This window comes from Dermatophagoides pteronyssinus, unplaced genomic scaffold (genome assembly GCF_027571235.1).
Source record: "Dermatophagoides pteronyssinus isolate colony J.1.1.1.1 unplaced genomic scaffold, Derpt_VIB-CSIC_2022.12 sq0004, whole genome shotgun sequence".
Lineage (NCBI taxonomy): Eukaryota > Metazoa > Arthropoda > Arachnida > Sarcoptiformes > Pyroglyphidae > Dermatophagoides > Dermatophagoides pteronyssinus.
The window spans coordinates 621,370-645,119 of NW_027461528.1; the positions used below are offsets into that span (position 1 = coordinate 621,370).

At 29.4% G+C, this 23,750-nt stretch overlaps 1 protein-coding gene across 4 annotated transcripts in view; it reads left to right on the top strand.

Annotated features, from left to right (window-relative positions):
* Window positions 1-23,750, top strand: part of LOC113798921 (protein sax-3-like) — a 34,282-nt gene that overhangs the window by 3,000 nt on the left and 7,532 nt on the right. For 2 of the 4 annotated variants that reach the window (XM_075819498.1, XM_075819499.1), the window contains exons 2-3: window positions 22,827-22,989; window positions 23,072-23,250. In XM_075819498.1, the coding sequence (XP_075675613.1) occupies window positions 22,827-22,989; window positions 23,072-23,250 (342 nt within the window). Of the gene's footprint in view, window positions 1-18,599; window positions 18,664-22,206; window positions 22,608-22,826; window positions 22,990-23,071; window positions 23,251-23,750 lie in introns of those variants that run through there. The other 2 variants (XM_075819501.1, XM_075819500.1) reach the window with 2 other exon arrangements.

A 23,750-nucleotide genomic window follows, 5' to 3' on the forward strand; every position in this document is an offset into this window, starting at 1 on the left:
TCAAAAACGAAAATCCATTAGTTGGATTTTTCATTTCTTGACTAATTTTACTTTAAATCTTTTTGAAAGTTAAAATAGTCACCATATTTCTACTTTTGGTTAAAATAGTTGATTTATTCGCATCAATCAATGATGCGCGAATATTATTATTATCCATTGTTTTCTTCGCTTCTATCCATAAGTCATAATTATTCATCATTTCATTTCTATTTCTACTTCTTCGTAACGAAGAATATTACTCATAACATAAGTTATGATTATTATGATTTTCAGTTAGTTTTTTTCTTCTTTAATTTCAAAGATTTTCTTTAAGAAAAGTAGAATAGTAATCCTTGGCAAAAAATAAATCAAGATGAAAATAGTCGTTGAAGAGAAAAGCCAATGGAAATGTTATGAATCCATCATCTACCAGAAAAAAACACTTACCCACACACACACAACACACACATTAAAGATGTTTAAAGTTTTGAAGAAGAAAAACTAGGATAGGATAGGATAGTGATGTTTTTCTTTATTTTTCAGCAATGATGAATATGGAATATATGAATGAAAATTATTTATACTGAATCAAAGAAGGGAAGGAGATTTTTATTTTGGGTTGTTATATTTTTCCATAACTCTCAATAAATCTTAATGTATTTTAAGTAGTTTTTTTTTTGTTTCTGTTGTTGTTGTTGTTGTTGTTGTTAACCTCTTGTTGTTTCTGTTGTTGTTGTCATTATCATCACATCCAATATTTCTTTGATAACAAACGAACGAAAAAAGATCATAATAATAACAATAATGAAAAGAGAATGCTATTGTTTTATTCATTCATTCATTTGTTGTTCAAGTTAATCTTTTCTTTTTTTTGTTTTTCTTAATCTTACTTTACTTAAAATATTCTTTACATTTGTACTTGTACTTGTGTTTGTTTGTTCTGTTATAATGGATGGTCATTATTTTTATGAAATGGATCATCATTTTCGCTTTTGTTTTGTTGCTGTTTTCGTTTGTCAAGATCTTTAGATGTTTTGTGAAGATTCTGCTATTTCGAGAATTTCACTGAAATGAAATGAAATAATCGTTTGTTTTTTGGGTAAAATATTTTTTAAATTTTACACTAATTTAAATTAAATGAGCGAAAATTTTGTTTTTTGTTGCTTTTTTTCTGGTTTGAAAATAGATACCACACACATGCACCAAATGAACATAAACCAATGATAATCAGTAGAAGAAGCCATAAATTGTATCCAAAACGAAAAAAAACAACAACAGACATTTATGGTAATCATCATCGATTTATCCTTACCACAACCATATCAACATTACCAAAATCAGATCAATATGTTGACCGATAGTTTGTTTGGTTAATTTTGTTTGGTCAATTTTGTTCACTGTGTTGACCAAATGATAAAGTCTAACAAAAATCATTTTGTTTGTCCACAATTGTTGATAGTAGTATGCCGCGGTAGCCTTGATTCAATAATTTTACGGTCAACGATCAATGATCAACGATCATCGGTTTGTCGATCATTTTGGTCAAAAATTCCATTCCTTTCTGGTCCTAGGGGTCAATTTGCAAAAAAATATGTTGCACATGTTTGATTCAACAACAAGGTCAATTGAGTGGTCATACATAAATAAATCGTATCATGCTGATAATGATTATTATGATGATCATCATGTGGTTCATTTTTTGCCATAAAATCTATGTGTGTGTGTATCATTTGTTGGTGATTATTACCATTGATGAAGAGGAGAACTGAAAAACTTCGAGGTTCATTATATGTCTTCAAAAAAAAAAAACAGGCTATGAATTTCCTTCATTTATTATGCACATTGATTATACTGGTGGTGGTGGTGGTGGATATTGTTGCTGGTGTCTGATTTTCATTTGATTTACATTTTCACTTTTTTTCAAATTCATTTCTTGCCAACTAAACTAAAAATTTCCTTATTTTTTTGACCATTTTTCATTCCTATTTTTTTTTGTCCAAAAACGATAATTGTCGTTTAACATTTACTGTATAAGAGAGAGAGAGAGTTTGGTCGATTTGAATCGACGATCATGAATGATGATAATGGCGACGATCATTTCTTTAGGCTGTTGGTTGATTGTCGGTCCGTCGGTTGGTTGGTTGGTTGGCAATTGGCCATTGTTGTTATTAGAAGAAAATCTCATTAATCAAGCTCGAAGAAGAGAGAAGAGAGAGAGAGAGAGAGAGAATTTGAATGTTTGAATTGAATTACTTTTGAGAATATCAGATCGATAATCAAATCGATCAAAATTGTTTTTCCACTTCTTCTTCTTTTTTGGCTTTTTTTTGCATCGATATAAAAATGAAAATGAAGAAAAAAAATCGATAATCTAGTTTTATGGAAAAATGAAATTATTCAAATGATTATCATTTGGGTTTAGCTTTGTTGAAAAATCCACAAAAAAATTCAAACCAAAATGTGTACACACCAGGATGTGTGTGTTTGTGTGTTTAGTCATTGAGTGAATGTGAGAGAAAATCAATTTGATAACCAAAATGTTAATCTGATGATGATAAATTGGATTTTTTTTTCTATTTTGACCTTAATTTTGGTTATGTGGTTGAATGTGTGATTTTTCTTTCCACCAGAAAATCATTTTTCTTTCCACCAGAAAATCATTATAATCACATAAAACATCATCACTAATTACACCATTTTTTTAAAACAAACTAATCAAGGATTTTAATGAGGAAAAATTTTTTTCGTTTGATTTTGAGTTTTTCGTTTGTTGAAAATCATGTGAAATTTGATGATTATCATTTGAAATGATTGTGAATCCTGGTTGTTTTTTCTGATCTAGATTTTTTTCCCAATTTTCAAGTTTGTCCGAAACAGTGAAAATAAAGTTTCAATCATAATCTTCATTGATGGAATTGTTTTGAAACTTTTTTCCAATTGTTCAAATGGCAATATGTTTTTCTATTACTTGGTTCATTTGGAATCGCTTTTCTGTTAAAGTTTTTTTAAAATTTTAAAATTTGATTTTTTGTTTTGTTTTGTTGTTTTTTAGTTTGAAAATAACCAAAACATGAAAACTAAATTAAAATGTTTATCGCCTCCGGTTATTTATTTATCCGGGAAAATGAAAAAATAAAATAAAATTCATTGGATTCTATTTGGTTGAATGGTGATATCGATCATCATTAGTTATTTTAAGCTTTTTCTTTCGGGAAATTTTCTTTGCCCGAAAACTTTCCATTATCTCGTTTTTTCCTTTCTTTCTTTTTTTTGTGTTTTGTGTTTTCTCCGATGATATTGATTTCCCGAAAACTTAAATCGATCGAAAAAAATAGAATCTTTTCAATTTGGATTATTTAAAGGATCATCATCATCATCGTTTGGGAAAATTTTCGTCAACAAAAAAAAATTGAAAAAAAAGATTATAAAATTTTCGGAAAGTTTACCGGAAACATTTCCCCATTAATAGCAATACATTTTGCTCCTTACAGTCTTTTTTTTGCCATTCCTTTTCATTTTATTCAAACGGATTGACAAGTTTGTCAACCTCGAATGATAAAGTAATGAAAAAAAAATTTTTCTCACACAAACACCACACATACCGCACACACAATCAAAATGATTGATTGAATTTTTTCGTTCACTATGGGCCGGCCAACAACAATTTTTTAGACGAAATTCTTTTTTAGAAACATTTTTATGCTAAAATTGGTTTGCAATTGGAAATTGAATATTTTTTTCAAAGGAAAATTGGCAACCTGGTTGGTTATATTTTCCGGAAAACTTTCTCAACAACAACAACATTATCCACGAATACCAGCCAGCCCAGATGATGACAATATTCAAATCAATTATTAATTCTGGCCAAAAATGAAAGAATTTCTCATTTTACTATGTCGGTGTTTTGTTGTTGTTGTTGTTTGTCACCAATTCTATCATGATTACCATAGTATTTTTGTTGTTACTGAGGTAAATTGATTGAAAAAATTGTTAATAGCACACCTATAGATATTCTGGATTCTTTTGTGGCTATTTCTACCTGAACAACAGTTCAACACACAGCAGGTTAAATTCTTTGCCATTTTTTTTTCATTCTGAATATTTGCATTTGATTATTATTATTATTTTTTTTTTCTGATCTAAATGGAAATTATCATCAACTAGCCATAATGATAATGATGATGATGATAGATTCATCAGATAGATTATATAAATGATGATTATTATGATGATGATAAGACCAGAAAGTATCACCAAAACCAAAAGCAGGAAAATATTCTCGATTCTGGTTCCATGTGCGATGATGATGGTGTAATTTATTACAATTTTGGGGGGGAGGTTTGGTATTGTAAAAATAGAAATTTTGTTCATTCATTCAAATACAACAGACTTTAGCAGTCGAAATAGTCAAAACAATAACATTAAAAATGGCAGGTATAGATGATTCTTTGATTCAATTCAATTCTGTCTGTGTGTGAATGTCGAATTCACGTAAAAAGAAACAAAAACAGTAACAGCTGCTTGAATAATGTGTTTTATGTTTGCTGTTTTTCCATTCCTGGGTAACTTTCTGTGCAACTTTTTTTGATTGAAAATGAAAATTCTTTCTAACTAAATTCGCGTGTGTGTATAGAAGAATCCTCACTAGTGATATCAATCAACCAACCACTACCATTATTATCAACAGAATTTTTTTTTAAACTAAACAAATAATTCTTGTTTCGTTTGGAAAAGATAAAACTTTGTTGTTGTTGTTGTTGTCGGTTGGTTGAGAATTTAGCACGTGTCACACGCGATACTGAACAACAACAACAACAACAAATGCTGGTTACATAACTGGTTTGTTTGTTTAATCAATGTTTCCATTTTCATTTTCAATTCTGTTGATTTTAACTTGGTTTTTTGGTTGATAACAAAATTCATAGCGACCATTCTTTTCATATTTTCACATATTTACACAATGTTACTGCCAAAAAAAAAAAAAAAGAAAAAAGTTTTTTCTGATATTTTCTATGAAATGAACTCTTCCATTTTGAATATTGCCTCTTGGAGTAATTTTCCAAATTGAATAAAGACATCATTCAAATTTTGACGGATTACTTTTAGGTTAGGTTAGGTTATGTAATGTAATGAATAATTTTGACCTTTATTTCTTGTCGATTTTCCATTCGTTGAAAAAGTAATGGAAAGGTAGATTGAGCAAAAACATTCGATCCATTCATTCATTCATCCAACTCTGGCTAATGGTCCATAAATAATGTTCATTTTTTTTGTTGTTGAATATAATTAGATTTTTTTTTCCATCATCGTTGTTATTACTATCGATACTATCGATTATTTTTTTTTGGATGTTATTTTGAAATTGGTTATTTTTATTATTCTTCTAAAGAATTTTTTGATGATCAATATTCTTCTATCGTAAATGGAATTGTAAAAACAACAACAACAACAACAATCATTGAATGAATGAACAATAACACAATTTTTTTTATGTCGTCAAAAACAAAACATAAAAAAAATAAAGAATCTAACAAAATTCCTGTTTGTTTGATGCTTGATTTATTCTGGAATAACAACCGAAATTCTGTATTCTGTATTCCATTATTATTATTATTATTAGTCTGCAGAATATAAACGAATTATCAAACAACAACCAACAACAATAACATTACTGATGATGATCATTATGTTATTCTTTTTTCGTTTGAAAAAAAACAAGAATTTTCAAATTTTAAATTTTATTTTTCAATTCGCTTGTTTGTTGTTCATGTTTTTTTTTTGGCCGAAATACATTGGGAAATTTTTCCAGAAATGAAAAGAAATATTTCCTTTCTCGATTCTTTACATTCTCGACAATCATGCAGACAAAAACTACAGAATATTTTTTCCTTATTTTGAATGTCTGTAAATAATGATGATGATAGAATGGTTGTGTACAGGAATCATAAATTAACAATTATGGTGGCAGTAGTGGTGGTTTCCCAATTCTTTATTTTTTGTTTATGACATTTTTCTGTTTGTTTGTTTGTTTAACCAAAAAAAAAGAAATTTTTTTGTAAAATTTATTTCTGAAAAATTTCTGGCTCCCGTTATTATTGTTGTTTTTGATTTGTTTGTCGTTTGTTGTCGCAGATGAATTAAAATTCATTTTGATATTCATTTTTCCGGTTATTATTCTGTGGTTATTATTATTATTATGATAATATGAAAAAAATGACGGGAAACATTCATTCATTTTTTTCGGGTTTGTTTTCCAAAGACCGGTTATTATTATTATTATCGTGATAACAATGACGGAAATTTCTTTCATTCAATGGCATCTCTATAGATGGAACATTTTTCTGTTTTGTTTTGTTTTCCGGGTATTACCATATTCCGTTTCAAAAAAAAATCCCGAAAACAAAAATTGAAATTTGTTTTTTGCTTTTGCAGATGAAAGAAAGAAATATGGATGCAATTTTTGGATTGTGATTTGCATCATTGATTCAATTTCTTGTGGGGGAAAAAAATTGACTTTTGATCAAAGCAACCATGATGATAATGATGATGGTATAAGCATCAATTTTTCTTTTAATTAGAGTTAAGACTTTTTCTGTCTCGAGATTGGATTTCATTTCTTTTTTTTTTTTTTTTGGTTTCCCATCATCATCATCATTTGATGTTTTGATTTTTTTCTGTTGTTTTTTTTCTTGCTTTATTCATTCAAGCATTCATTGCCATTTCCATTTCAATTGTATCATTTGTTTGTTTGGATTGAATGAAAATGAATGCTTTTTTTCTGGCCAAAACAAAAACAAAAAACAGAAAATTCGATCCATTTGGATCATCAAACATCACCCCCCCTCGCAAGACAATTGTATCATTGTGTGTGTGTTTGGATGAAAATTCAATCAACACTAACTAACTTAATTCAACTAACTAACTAGAATGAAGTCAGTCAGTTAGTTTAGTAAATAGAATCTCTACTGCCGTGTTTACAGATCATTGCTTCGATTATGATGAGCTTTATTTCGTTTGTCTACCATGGGGTTATTCAACTTTTTTTCCCCTCTCATCGAATCTAATTGAATTGAATCGCTCGGTGTTGATTCGTTTGTTTTGTTTTTTTTGGAAAATGATTTCAGGATTTGAAAAAAAATCCTGGTTCATTTTTCGATCCACAGAACATCAACAAGGGAAATGAAAAAAGTTTTTGCACAAAGTTGAAAAAATTTACAATCAGAATTGATTGATTGAAAGTGAAAATGAATTTCCACTTTTCATCATTGGCTATTTTAACTGGCCACTGTGTATGTCTGATGTGTGTGGTTTGGTCAATATTTATTATTAGCATTATTATTATGCGAAAGCTATTTCTACTGCTACTGGCTACTGGACAATTGATCATTTAATTTTGATCCGTTGATTTGATCCGATCAAAAATATTCACCAAATAACCAAAAGCTGGCAATTATTTGATTAAAACTTTTTCCTTCTTCCTTCTGCTGCCATTCACTCTTTGATCAAACACAGTAAACACAATGAATTTGTACAAATTTCTCGTTGTCGTTGGTCTCTGTTGTTTGCCTTTGACCTTTATACCATTGACAATCCAGCCGAGAACAAATTCAATTCAATTAAGTTTGACCGACGTTGTTTGTATTTGGATTTAAAAATTTTTTATCTTCCTTTTTGACGACAACATTGGCTACTGGCTGCTGCTACTACCGTGCATCTCTGGTTGTTTATTTATTTCATTTCGGTTTTATGCATGCATGCATGAATATTGTGGACAAACAACCGAGAAAAAAAAGTTTTCAATTTGATTTTTTTTATTGTCAAAAATTCAAATTGAATTTTATAGCCAAAAAAAGTTGTCAACATTGTGAACAAACAGGGGCAAAAAAACATTGGCTAATTTTTTCTTTCAATTCACCACACACACACACGCCAACCAACATAATGTCATTTTGGGGATCCATCTGGTTCATGTCAAAAAAAAGACAATTTTCAATGTTGAAAATGTCGAAAATCAATGCTTGCAATGTAATCGGATATCGGGTCATTCAATCTCAGATTTCATCATCATCATCATCATCAAAATTTGTTCATTTTTTATTCATTTGTTGAAAATCAATGAATAATGTTAACCAAAGGCAGAAGGCAGAAAATTGACATTCAAAAAACTTAATCCCATAATAATAATAATCCTATAGTGTAGTGATCCTGTAGATCATTGATTCATTCATACGGATTATCTCTCCCAAATATCGATACTTCTTAGCGAATGAAACCAAAACAAACAAACAAACAAGTAGCAATCATTGAAGTAACAAAACAAAGCATTGATAAAAAAAAATGTAGCAATTTCAAATTAGCTTTACAAACAACAGACAATGATTAATCAATCATTTGATCGATATTTTCATTATTTGTTGTTGATGATGGTGATTACAAATGATGATGATGTTATCTCTCTCTCTCTCTCTCTCTCTCTCTCTCTCTCTCTCTCTCTCTCTCTCTCTCTCTCTATTGTTTGATGTTTTATTTATTGTTGTTGTTGTTGTCGATGATAATGATTCTCTCGTTTTGATAGATTTTTGAATCAAATCCACATAGAATCATTGTTGTTCTTTTTTTGTTTGTTTATCATCATGATTAGTTTGAAGATGATGATGATGGCTTTGTTTTGTTATCATTTTTTTTGGTTTTTGTTTTTTTTTGTTGGTTATCACCTGGCCAATTTTATTTTACAAATCGGATTTTTATCATCATCATCATCATTGTTTTTTTCTGGTTGATCGACACGATTTTTTTTTCCAGAGAATGTCATGCAACGAAGAAAAAATCTTGTAAATCCAGTTTTTTTTCGAAAAAAAATTTATTGCCTGTCTTGTGTTGGTGTCGAAATAGTCGAATCTCACTGAATTTATAAACTTTTTTTTTTTGTTTTATTTGAATTTGAGAATCCACAATGAATTGATATTCGGTTTTTTATCCCACGCAGATGATGTGTAGTTTGTGTTCAACGAATCTAAGAGAAACCGATTGGGTCAAAATAGGAACCCAATAGACAAAAAAAAATCCGATTATTATTTTAGAGATTTCATTCAGGCAATCATAATAATACCTATTTCCACTCAATTTTTTTCCCAAACTCTAACTAACCGACTATCATTCGGGAAACAGCCACAGCAGTAGCCAAATCCTAAAATCGATTTGACAATCAAACTGAACTGGACTGGATGAAAATGAATGAATAAAACACCGAACATTGACAGAGAGAATATATATTGGCAGAAGAATTGTGATTATAAATAATCATCATTCGTCGTTGATGATTTTGTTGTTGTTGTTCTGTGTTTGTGTGACAATCGAAATCCAGTTAATATATTTTTTCCACCCCCTCATTCTCCCCATTTCTAATCATCATCAGACAATAATAATAATAATATTCGAGGCGGTTCAGTGAGTGGGAGAGAGAGAGAGAGAGAGAGTGAAATGGACAAATTGCCCATTTTCCTATCATTATCATTATTATTATTTTCATTTGTAATGTTGCCAATAGATCTCTTTGAATATCATTCATTCATTTTTTCTGGCTTGTCATAAACATTTTTAGTCAGAAATAATCAATGATGATTTCTACTTTTACTTTTTTTAGTTATATGTTTTTCCAGTTATTGCTGGTCCTATTGATATCTGTATTTGTTCAATGTATACAGTGTGTGTGTGTGTGTTCAATTAGATGTTTCTTTTTTTGTGAATGGATTTTGCTTTTCCCCCCCCCCAAAAAAACGCGTGTGTATGCTTGTGTTTCCCGAAAATTTCTCGGTGTTGAAAATTTTTGGTTTTTGGTTGTTGTTGTTAATTCGGGAATCACAAATAAGATCCATATGCGTTTTTGTTTTCTTTGTTTTGTTTGGTAGTAGTGTCGTGTGACAAAAACGTGTTTTTATCTGGTAGTTTTGCTTGCTATTTTGGAAAAAGAAACGACGACGACAGCCACGATGAAAAGGTTTTTCATTACCCAAACACACAAAAACCGATATAAGACGAATCCATTTGCCTGGTTTGTCCATAACATTCATCCAATTTGATGATCGGAATGAATGAATGAATAGAAAATGTTCGTTTGGATAGATGGATGGATGTATGGATGGAAAAACTTTTCATTGCAAAACAGCTGCTGGCTTTCCAAAAAATGAAAATTTTCTCTGTTTGAATAGCCAAACAATAATTGAGTATAGGGTGCTTATCATCAACAACAATGATGATGATCATAATTCAATCATCATTATGATTATGACTTGCAAAAGCAAGAGAATAGGGATTTTTGTTTTTTGTTTGTTGAATAAACTACATACACACACTTTATTTACTTATGGATAATGATGAGATGCTACCCACCACTGCCATTTTGAAGTAATTAGTAAAACAATTGGCCAACTTGAAAAATGCAATGCAAAAATGAATATCAAATAAAACTCGAGTAAAGATCCTCTATTTTTATGGGTTTTTTTTTATTGGATTTTCAAATTTTTTTTATATAACCATAAAAAACCAATTTGAATTTGAATTCAGTTTTTTATTTCATTGTGGTTTTTGAAATGTTTTTCTTTGTTTTTTCGGGTGACAATTATTACCTTTTTTTTCTCGAAAATTTTCATTTTTTATTGCTATTACAGGTCATCGTTTTGTTGTTGTTGTTCTATAGATTTTTTTGGGTTTTTTTGATTGTTCCGGTTTGTGATTTGAATTAGAAAAAAAATTGTTATCCCAAAAATGAATATTATTAGTTGACAGTTTTATTGGCCTTTTTTTTCGCATTTGTTTGAATGATCATGTTTGTACGTGTCAAGTTTACTTTTTCCTTATTCTCATAACTGCAGTGTATAAAGGTCAGTCGGAATTTTAGTTTTTTTTCCAAGTTTTTCAAATGAAAACATGGTTGTCACATATTTTTTGTCGTTTCAGAAACATTTTTTTTAATTAATAAAATTTTGATGACATTGCGACATTACTGAATGAGTGAAAATAGTGAAAAATAATTATTATTTTTCTGTTCCAAAAATGGTCAATGTTTAAATAAATATTTTCTCTCTTTCTCTCACTTTCATTTTGATGTTTTTAGTGAATTCGGTGTTTAGTTTAGTTTAGTTGGGATGTGAATGGAATAACCGATGAATTCTTTGATTCTTTTCCTCCCTTGATTCTTTGATGTTTTCTCGCACATTCTAAATATGAATTGAACCAAAATGAATGACATGTCCATAGTGTCGACTTTTAATCATTCTTGTTTGGTTTTTTTCGCATTCTCTCGTTCAATAAATAAATATCGGGAACCAGAAACTGAACAGAAGATAAATAAATAAAATATGACAGACAGGTTTCCCTCACTAAAAGAAATGATGTTTTGACAATCTGTTTTAATAAATATATTTTTTCGGATAACTTTTTTTTTCGCATCACCATCACTACCACCATAGTCACTTTGTCATTTTCATTCATTCTGAGGTTTTCATCATCATCTGATTTTTCTTCTTCTTCCATATTTAATAATGAAAAGATTGACTTGATGGTTGTGTGTGTGTGTGATGTTGAACAATTTATTTTCATTTAAGTGTTTTTTTGGTTTGGTTTGATTTTTTTTTCGTATTTATGATTTTCTGGTTTCTTCGGGTTGTTTGTTTTTTATGATTGCCTTATTTTCCTTTCCTTCGGTTGACCATTTTTGGCAGCCCGGAAATCATATTTATTACTTACCGGAATAATATTCGGTCGGTTATGTTTTTTGCATCTAAATTTCACACTGGGTAAATGTAAATGATTTGTTTGCGTGCATTTTTGGTTTTTTCCTTTGGTTTTTTCCATTGGTTCGAATCACAGTTTCGAACCAAATCAGTGATCAAATATGAAAATTAATGTCATTCCAATAATGTTTTTCTTCTGTTTCTCTAGTTCTCTTTACACAACTCAATTAATTTAAATTATACAACCACCGAACGAAAAAGGTTTTTTTCTGTGTTCCACGAAAAATCGATGCACCGAAAAAAACATTTCTGACCATTTTTTTTTGATGACATTTGACAATTTAAATTATCATTATTATTAGTTTTTTATTATTTGGTTGTTGTTCACTTTTTTTGATCGATTCTTAATCGATTTTTCTATCGGATATCGATCGATCGATTTTCCCTCTGTATGTGTGTGTCTCTCTATTATTTATTTTTTCATTTGACAAAAATTTCATGTCATTATTTGCTGAAGTGGTTGTTATACTAACGCAGATTCTACTTGAAAATTTTTTTCTTGTAATTGCTCGAATATTGGATCATCATCTACATCACTGGAGGATTCAAAATTGAAAAACAAAAACATTAAAAACATTGTTGTTGTTTTTTTGGTTCGAAAGTGGACAACATTGTTGAAGAATATTGAATTTTGTTGTTGTTTTCTGTTGGTCATTTTACACTGGTTGAACAAATTCACTTTATCGTTTCTAGGAATTTTTTCGAATGATGATCATCATCGATCAAGATCATCTTGAATGTGTGAATATAGTATGTGGTGTAGAAATAGTGGAAAAAGGGAAGATTTTTCATATATTTTTTTGTTACAGCATTAATTTCGTTGGAAGAAGAAGAATTTTTTACTTCGGTTCCACAAATGAATTGATCGAATGACCGAATGACATAGCTATGGATGCTATCGTTCACACACATTTGTTTTGTTTTTACGGAATGAAAAACCAGCGAAAAGCAAATTTTTTTTCGGTTGACATTAAAACAAATGAATTTGGGTTGTTGAACCATCAGACACACATACACACACATCACATCACTATTACTATTAGATAGATTTAGTCAAATTGCTTTTGTTTTTTCTGTCTCTCTCTTTCCAGTTTCGTTAATGATTACTATCCTCGTTTGGTTGATGCGCTTCGTTTTTTTTTTTTTTTTTTTTTTGTTGTTGTTGGTTGTCACATCAGGCTTTTCCTGTTTAGGAAAATAAAAAAATTCCATCAAAGTTTCTTTTCTTTTTTTTTATGCACACATATTGCATATTGAACGAGTTAAAATAGTGTAAATTAGAATTTTCGCTGATGTGGAAGTGTGGAGACAAATTACTTTTACGAGAATCTTTCTGTTTTGTTGAAAATTTTCAAATTATCAGATCCAGATAGATACAGCATCAGCAGCAGTTTTGTTTCTAAATTGCCTTTTGATTTTTTTTTTTCTCAAAAAATTCTTGAATTCTGTATGTGGTGTAGATTCCACACATAGAATTTGTGTTTGAAAATTCGTTCGACCAGAAAAAAGGGGCAGAAGAAGAGTAAAGACATTGAAATTTTGGTTGAGTAAATGATGATGATTAGTTTTAAGCATCTGGCCGCTCTTGATTCAGTTTAGTTCAGCTCGGGTCACACATCGTTGAGAGAGAGTGAGTGAGTGTTAAATGAAATTAAATGATTTTTTTTGAAAACAAGAAAAATTTTAATTAATTTTTCTTCGAACCAGCAATCAGTGAATGAATGAATTCTGTTTCATTTCAAAAAGAAAGAAATTTTCCAGAAACATTAAAAATGGAATGACTATTTCGACCGATCGAGGTTACAAAGGTCAAAAATGAAAGGATAAAGATTGAAAACAAACCAATAGGATGTATCCACATTCACAAACCAAGAGAGAAATTTCCCGAGAAACTAAACAATATTTTTCATTTAAAACAAGTTTCAGCCCGAAAAACATACACATTTGACAATGACAACAACAACAACGAATTTGATGTCTCTCTATATATCCATTTTCATAAATCTTTTTTGGTTATTCAGTTGTCATCATCGTTGTTTGTTTCGTTTGTATGTCACATTTGAAAACAAACAAAAAAAATCAAGTCAATTAATCTCTATTCGCTCTCTGTGTATTTTATATATAGATCTTCATTCAGAAAATTTCTACTACGTTATCATTATTATCATTGTGTAAAACCAGAAAAGAGGTTTTTTTTCCTTCACAGATTCTTTGACTAACAATTCTGAAGAAAGAAAAACTGATGATTATTAAATTCTAAAAATAAATGAAATTTACATGTTGTTTTTGTTTTGGTTGTTTGGTTGTTTTTGTTCCAGTTTGTTGTTGATTATGGTTATTTATTTTGTTTAAATAGAATCCTGTCATCATCATCATCATCTTCATTGACCATAAAAACCATAAACCAAAAACCGAAAACTGAAAACCAAAAACTGAAAAAAACCAAAAATTGATTATGGATGCTCGCACACAGATGCGGTCTGGTTTTTCTGGTTTATGATTTCAATATGTTTTAGTTTTTTTTCCAATTAGAATCGGCAGAAGAAAGAAAAAAGTCTAAATTTCTTTCGTTTTTCTTTTTCTTTCGTTTTTCTTTTTCAGAAAATTGATTCCACTTGAATTTCCTTTCTGCTGCTGCTGCTATTATCGATTTGAATCGAATCAATAAAAAAAATTTTTTTTTGATTGAATTTATTGTCTGTCAAGGACAAGATCGAGCGAGAAACATTGAAAATCAATTTTTCAGAAATTGATCAAACTTTTTGTTCATTTGAAGTTTGTTTCAAGTGTGTTTTTGTTCAAATAACCTTTTTTTTCTCGTTTGTTTTGGATGTTTGTATTTGACATCATACACCGACCGACCGAAATGATGAATTTGCTTTTCACATTTACCGTTATTATTATTTTTCCCATTGGGAAGACAATGGAAAAATAGAAAATCATTCACAATGTTTTTATAACAACAACAAAGTGGAAAAAAAAGTTTTACGGAAACTTTCTCGTTTGTGAAGTTCCACACACATTTGATAATATTGATGATACAATCTCTCTCTGTTGCTCTCTTGTATAGGCAATTCTAGCAAGCTAAGCAAAATTGAGAAAAAAATTCTTTGCTTGCTTTTGTTTCTGGGTTCATGTTGAATTTGTTTTCTTATGAATCACAGAATTGCAGAATGGCAAGTGTGCTTTCCATTGATTTAAATTCAATAATATTCTTCTTTTCTATATTGATTCTTTTTTGAAAAATTGATGTTTGTTTTAAATTGGAATATTTGATGATGGCGATGTTGATGATGAAAAATCGACAACGTTTTAAGAATTTTTGTTGAAATCATTATCATAAGGAAATTTCATTTTGTTTTTTCAAGATATGAAAAACTATTTCAACATTAATCATCAGATCTAGTGGTGGTGGTCATTTAATGGGGTTGAAATAGTCAATTTTGTTTTTTTTCTGGAGAAATCCCAAATGAAAATGGATTTTTTTCGTTTAGTTTTTCGATTTCAATTTTTCCAATTTCAATCATTCATTCTGTTTGACTTTATGATTATGATCATCATTATCATGGATTGCGTGTGTTTCGATTTCTTCCAATAAATATGTCTTCCACTATTTTCACCATCACCACTACAAAAATAATAATAATAATATTGCGGTCAACCAGAAAAACGAAATGATGAAATTTATGAACGGGCTAAATTTTTACGTAGGTGTGTCACATTCACAAGAATTTTTTTTTAGTATATTTTCTCCGGATAGAATTTACTTCATGATAATTGAATTCTATGATGATGATGACGATTCTTCTCTTCGTTTATGATTTGTCGTATATAATTAACATTTACGCGATACATTTACATACAGAGAGCGAGAGAGACTTATAATCAATTTTAATGTCAAAATTTTCTTTTTTTGGTCTATTTTTTCATCCGAAATACAAGTCCCGTGTGTGTGGAAATAGGGGAGAAAGCCAATGAACCAAGAATATAACCCAGAATATAATCAAAAAAATTTTTTTTCTATACGGAGGGAGAAAGAGTGAAAGTTATTCTGGTCAATTTTTCGGGAATTTATTTTTGAGCATTTTGGTTTTCCGGGAAATTTTTCTCTCAAAAATTCTATATTTTTAGGTAAAAAACGAATAAAAAAATTCGGAATACTAATTAGCAACAGCACAAACAGTGAGAAAAAAAGGTGAAAAGTTTTTTTCTTCTATTAATTTCAAAAAATGTTAAAATAACGAAAATTTTTGAAATAAAACATGTTTGTTTTTAATATTTTATAATTAAATTAAATTTAATTTAAATTTTACAAAAAAAACAAAATAAACAAAATAAAATTTGTCTTCATTATCAATTTCCGAGAAAATTTCTTTCCTGGAAAATTTTTTTTTCATTTCAGAGAAAAGCCTAATAAATGATGATAACGACGACGACGAATCCATTGTGGCCAATAACATAGGGCGAAATTGCTGTTTCTCGTTTTTTCGTTTTCGTTGCTTCCATAAGCTTTAATCAAGAGATGAAAATTCTATGATAAAAACCAATGAAAATGAAATTTTCAAACTAAACATTGTCTTTACCCTAGAATGATTTTTTTTTCTCCAAAATGATTCTGGTGTTTGTTTGTCTATTTGTGTGTGTCTGGCGTTATAAATTGATCCATTTTGATGACCAGAACGCCCTGTGTAGCAAAAGAAGAAGAAAAAACATTGCTGCTGCTTTCCGAGGGAGCGATTCCATTTCGCTTTGTAGTTGTTGTTGTTGTTTTTGGAAATCAACCAAAAAAAATAGAATAAATTTCGTATACATTGCACGAAGTAAACATTTAAAAAGTCAGTATGGAATTGAGATCCAAATATTTTTCTTTCTCTATGATCTTTGTGTGTATGATGTTTTTTGTTGCCCGAAAATAAAAAACTATTCGAACAACCAACAAAACCAACTCGAAAGATGAAATTCTTTGATCATCATTCGTTTCATTATACAACGGTTGTTGTCTTTAGGTTTTTATCTTTGACTTTTTTTTGAGAAAAAAAATACTTCAAACGTCATTTGCTGGTTGTACCAACAATGCGTGTATTCGCGCTCTCGTGTATCGTTCAACCATGATATACCGAAAGAGATGGACGAATTCATCGTTTGTTCGTAAAAAACGGGTAGACTCCACCACCAACACCAACATTATTATTACCTTTGCTCCTTTGTTTCAAATGGCAGCGACCTTTCTTCTTCGTCAATGCTGGAAAACACTTTAGCAATGATAATATGGGCGCCCAAATTCATAACACAGTATGTGTGAGATTCGGTAGAGAATGAAAGAAATATTCATTGTTTTTATGAATAGGGTAAGGTTTGAAAATTTATAGCCTCAACAAAATGAACTTGTTTAAATTGACTGACTTGGCTGACTGTTGTTTCTCATGCAAACCGACCATTGGTCATTGAAAAAAATATTCAAGATTTCCCCAGATGATATGTCATCAGTGTCGAAATAGACAATGAAATTTTTTTTCTGTTGAAAATTTATCTCTTCAATTATGAAATGATAGTTGTTGTTGGTGGATAATTAATTTTCATCATTATCATCATTATCTGGATTCAAATTATAATTAAATAATGATAATGATGACAGTTGAATATCTTTATTTGTAAAATTTATTTGTAAAATTAAAATTTATTATTTTAAGGGGAGAAAAATGTTAATTTAGAGTTTTCGTTTTCTGAATGTGAAAAGATTTATTCGATGATGGTGATGATATAATCTCATCACAATCAAAGCAAGAGGAAAAAAAATTTGCAATTAATCGATGTGATTTCACAACCTGACTTCAAAATGAAAATCTTTTCCCTCCTTTTTTTTCTTTGATTATCATCATTTTACCACGTTTTTTTCTACATTTGAAGCATTTTTTAAACAAAAACATCAATAAATAACCAACAAAAGACAGAGAAAATGATCAATCATTCATTTTTCATTGATAAAGATGATCAAAATATCAAAAAAAAAAAAAAAAAATGAAAATTGGAAATTGGAAATAATCGAAAAAAAATGAAAAAACAGAAAAATTCCTTTCGCACACTTACTTTACTTTACTTACTTACATCATCAATGAGAAAATAAACTTCAAAGTTTTGAAGATCAGAGAAAAAAAAAGATCAAGATTAATTTGCTTGTTATATTTTTAGACCAAAAGAAAAAAATAGAAAATATCCATGACCATCATCATCGATGTGTCAATCGACAATTTCCTTTTCTCAATTTTTTTTGTTTTGTTTTTGTTGTTGTTGTTCTGGTCATAAGAAATGCCGCCTTGAAAATTGAACATTTGTTAATTTCAAGAAAGACATTCGGTAGCTTTTTTTTGTTGGTTTCTGCCTTTGCAATTGTGTGGTTTTTGATTTTTATTTGCGCAAAAAAAACGATAAACGACAACAACATTGATATAAAAAGTCAAACTTTTTGCTGGAAAAAACCAGGATCAAATTTTGAAAATTGATCCCGATCTCTGTGTGTGTATCATCAGTAAATCTCTTTTCTTTTTGTGCTGTTTTTCACCATTATTATTGTCAAAAAAATGTTTTGTGCAAAAAACTTTTTTTCTCTTGCTTGCTTGCCATGTAACATCAGTTTTTCTGAAGATTTTTAAAATTTTCTTTTCTTTAAAAAAAAATGTCATCCAGCATCTTGTATCAATTATAAATGAACAAGTTTTTTTTATGAACAAAACAAAACAAACAAACATCTTCATCATCAACTTGAAAGAAAGAAAGAATATATCTTTTTGGTTGGTTGTCGTCTTTATCATATGATTTTTTTGTTTCTGTTCCCTCTCGAATCTTATGACAAACAACAAACAAACAACAAACACAATATGTTCTTTAGCTTTCGGTTCGTTCTGTCCTTTTCTTGATTGATCCATTTGATTTAGGTTTGTCGGAAAAAATTTCTCTGAAAATTTTCTTATCACCAACAGCGAATGATAACGTTTATTCATTTATGTTTCATGTTTCTAGAAAGTTTCTTTGTTTTTACCGAAACGAATGACCGCCATTATCTCACAGAAAGAAACAAACATGAATCTTGTCACATTTTTTTTCGAAGAAAGAAAAAACAAAATACTGAATCTGTAATGGATGGATGGATGGATAGATGGATTGCCACCACACACCAATCTTATCAATTTTGTCTTGTCTTTTTCAAGGCTAATGAATGTCAAAGTCCAAATGTTTTTTCAGTTGATTGTCCTTTTTTGGTGTTTGTTTGATGACCGATTTTTTTGTTGTTTGAGCAAATTTGGTATAATGGCGATCGATTCTGCCATTTTTCGATGATGAAATACGAAGCTAGTTTCGTGATTTTTGTTTTACTTTTTTCTGGTTTCTGTCACCCAGATTTTTATTCGTTTTCGTTACCAGTTAATTTCCACTGCGTGTAACATGAAACATTTCTTGACTTCATCATCATCATTTTTTTCGATGGTTTTGTATTTCCTAACCTAACCTCATTCATTCACTACGCAAACATACATTATCTACGAGATTATTTAACAACAACAACAAGCGAAAAACCAAAAAGAAAAATGACAAATGACAATATCGAATTGGAAATTTATTTCCGTTCCTTTTTTCGTTTTTTTGATTTAATTCAATTAGGCAATTCATTCATTCATTCACTCAATTCAATTCGCTCGTTTGCTATTTTTCACATTTACTTTTTTTGAATGGATTTTTACTTATTTAGTTTAGTTACACTGAAACTGAAAAACTGAAAAGAAGATTGGAAAGAATATGTGACAGGATTTACGCATTTAGACTACCAAAATAATAATAATTATATGTAGGTTTTTCTTTTGATAAACTTTTCCATTCAAAAAAAACATCTCGAAACATCGAAACACACGCACATTTATCAAATTGAAAGTTTAGTTGTTGTTTTTCTTCTTCTTGCTACAAATGATGATCAATGGATGTTTGATGTATTTTTTTCTTTGTATTTGAGAAAAAAAAAGTATGTTATGTTTTTTATGTGCATATCATGTTTTTTTTACTTTGATTTTTTGATTTTTGATTTTTTTTTCGCTGCTTTAAAACATCATGGATGATATCATGGATGTCATCAAATGTTTTTTTTTCGTTTTCATTGGATAAAGATATACATCTGGTTTTGGATATTTTTTTAAAGATTTTCGGCTTAATTCGGCTTGTAATTTCTTTTCTGTTGTTGTCATCTGTAAATTTTGATTAGGATTTATCAATTTGTCGTTTTGTTGTTGTTGTTCGGTTGTTAATTAGGTCATTTTATCATTTGAAAACATCATTTTTTTGTTCTGTTTTGTTTTTGAGGATTTTTATGATGTTGTTGTTGATAATTAATGTCAATTTGAAACGAAAAAAAAATGTTTTGCCGCTTTTTTGCATTAATGAAGAATTGATTTGATTTGATTGATTGATTTTTTGTTTATAAATCAATCTAAATCAAATGTCTAACAAGTTACAAAACAAACAAAACAATGTTTTCAATTTGATTTGGTCTAGATTTTCAATCATCATCATCCTTACATCGATCAATATGGACAAGGACGGTAAATAAATGCGATAAAGAAAAGAAGATTTTGGTGTTTTGCCGTGTTCACCGCTTGTATTCAACATTCTGAATAACCGTACGGCAAATAGGAAAATTGATCGGGAAACAAAAAAGAACACAGAAAATCCAATTTAGTTTTGTTTTGTTTCTTTTTCAATCAAAATGATTGAAAAATTCTCTCTTTTTTTCTTGTTCATCTGGTTCACATCTTATTTTGATGCAGGCAGCAGCAGCAAATGTTCAACATCAACAATAATCATGTTTATCATTAATTATCACCATCAATTGATGATGATGATGATCATCATCATCAATTGAACAACTACTATTTTCACATGTTTCCTATTCTCTTTGAAAAAAATTGATAGTAAGAATGGATAGTGGGTGGATTTTCACTATGAATCAAGATTGATACTTTTTTTCTGTTTTCTGTTCTGGATTTTCTACATCCAGAACATCGAGAGAGAACGAAAAACATTCATCAATTTGAATTGCTTTTGCTTTTGTTTTCGTTTTTCAATATTCGCAACGAAGAAAAAGAAGAAGAAACAAATTGAACAAACAAAACAAAGCGAAAACGAACCAGAATTGTTTGTTTCCATTTCTGATCACCAAATGAATGATCGAACACACATATTGAAAACATTTGAATCTTTGCTTTTTTTCGTTGTTTATTTGCTGATTGCTGATGCTATATTTGTGTATATACAACTAAATTTAGCCTGCCAATCCAATCAACCGAAAATTGTTAAGGCGAATATTTCGTAAAGAAGAAGAATCCATTGCTGTAGATCCATTTGTTTGCTATGTGTCTGCCTTTACATCTCTGAACATTGGGATTTTCGGTTGTTTGTTGTTTGTTTGTTGTTTTGCAAAAATACATAGAATTTTACCGTTGCCTAGAAATAGAAACATTTTCCCAGATAATTTATCATCCGGCTAATTTGTACAACAGCACAACACAACACGAAAGACACATTTGCACTTTCAATTATCCAATAACACCCGAAAAAAACGAATAGCAAATAATCATGGATTTTGGATCACACGCCGAAAAGATCATCATCATCATCATTCAATGAATCAAATTTGAAAATTGAAAACAGATTTTCTTTTTCGAGAAAATCAGTTCATCAATCTTTTTTCTCTTACTCTATGTCGATTCTCTCGATTCATTCATGATCGATTCATTTCAATTTTTTCAAAAAACAAAAAAAGGAAATCATGTCATTTTGTCATTCTATTCTTGGATTCTGAATTCTAAATTTAAATGAATGAATAATGTTCATTCTCAAATGGATAATTATATATGGATCTTACCGCAAGTAATAATAACCAGATTTTTTTTTTTTTTTTTGGTTTCATTGCTGGTCATTTATTGAAAAGATTTATTTTTTGATGATGAAAAATGATTAATGAAAAACCAGAAAATCCATCCCAAAAAGGTAGATTTTTTCCGAATGTTTCTTTCGGTCATTTTCCAGTCATTTTCTGGTTAATATTTCTGGCTTTTTTATTGTCTGGCGGTGAAGAATTGAATTTCATTGAAAATCATTTACACAAGCACACGGCGAATATACTACCGACATTTACGATTAATGAATGATTGGCCACTGCAAACGGGCAACAACAACAACAACAACGATATGATAATTATTATAATTAGCGTTTTTTTCTGTTGTTTGGTTCATTTTTTTTTGAATGTCTATTCATATCTCCATCATCATCAGGATCATGTTGGTCATTTTTGTAATTCCCAAAACTGTCATTTATGAATGGCTATTGTTTTTTTATTTTTTTATTCTTCTTTCTTTTGTCCTGTTTTCATCGTCGTCATCAACGACGAAGAATTCTTTAACGAATTTTTCCCCACCACCCCACCAACCAACCAACCACCCACGCACACACACAGTTGACATTTTAATGACATTCTTTTATGAATTTTAAATTTTTTTTCTGCTTTTCAAAAATGATTTTTTTCTTTTGTTTTTTCTTCGTCGTCATTGTTTTAATGATGAAAATTCTTTATGGATTCTGAATGAAATGACGAAGATGACCTATGGTTTTCAGCGAAAAAAGAAGAAGAAGAATGGCTTGCTTTTTTTGTTGTTGTCCAGTTAATTAATAATGACCGATGATGATTGTCATCATCATCACATTCTATGATCATAGAGAAAGCGAAAGAGAAAATTGAAATGAAATGCAATATAGAAACAAAAACATTAAGCTGTTCAGAAAAGATGATTCTGGTAATTATAATTATCAAAAAAATAATAATAATGATTATGTGGTGTGTGTGTGTGTGTGTGGCTGGATATTCATTCATTCATTGCATGACATGAATGTTTAATTGAAAATTTTTTCTGGTTTTTCTTCATGTTTTTTCGAAAATTGATACGTCATTCATGGTTGCTGTTGTTGAATTTTTAAATTGATTTTTTATCTTTCTTTTACTTTTTTTAAATTAGATAATCCTAATCATCATAATAATCATCATCATCATAGTCATGGTGGTAATATACCAAGACCACCAAGAATCAAAGAACATCCAAATAGTTTGGTTGTTAAAAAACATGAACCGGTTACATTATCTTGTAAAGCTGATGGTGATCCAGAACCGGTTATCGATTGGTATGTAATTTTTTTTTCTTAGTTTTGAATCAAAAATTAATTAAAAAATTTTATCTTTTCGTTTTTTTCGTTTTTTTCATAGGTATCGAGATAATGAATTGGTAAAAAAATCACCAAATCATATCTATTTAAATAATGGTGATCTATTCATATTAAAAGTAATGAATTATCGTAAAGAAAAAGATACTGGTGTTTATTATTGTTTAGCACGTAATATTAATGGTAAAGCACGTAGCCATAATGCTACTATTGAAATTGCAAGTAAGTTTTTTTCAAATTCAATTCAATTCATTTCAAAAACAAAACAAAACTTTAATTAAAAAAATTCATTCAAATTCATCATTGCAAATTGTTTTAGTCTTGAAAGATTGCCTGCTTTTTCTGGCCAAAAATAGATTTGTTTTTTATCATTTTTACTATGCGAATTTTTGTCTTTTTGTCGTTTTTTCGACTAAGAATTATCTTTTTTTCTTCTTTGCTAAGTTTCTTTGTGATATGATCTTTGTTTTTTTTCGGGCTACAAATGATGATTTGGACACAAATGAACATAAAATCCAACGAAGAAGAAAAGACAAAAGGACAAAAAATCTTGTCTTTTCTATTTGTCGAAATCTCCTAATGACATGTTGTTGTTGTTGTTCAATGAGCTTTATTATAATGATGATGGACCCAACAACAACAACAACAAAATGCTAAGATAACGATATGATAAGAAGAAGAAGAAAAAAGGAAGTTACCGGCAGTTTAGTTTACAAGATTAC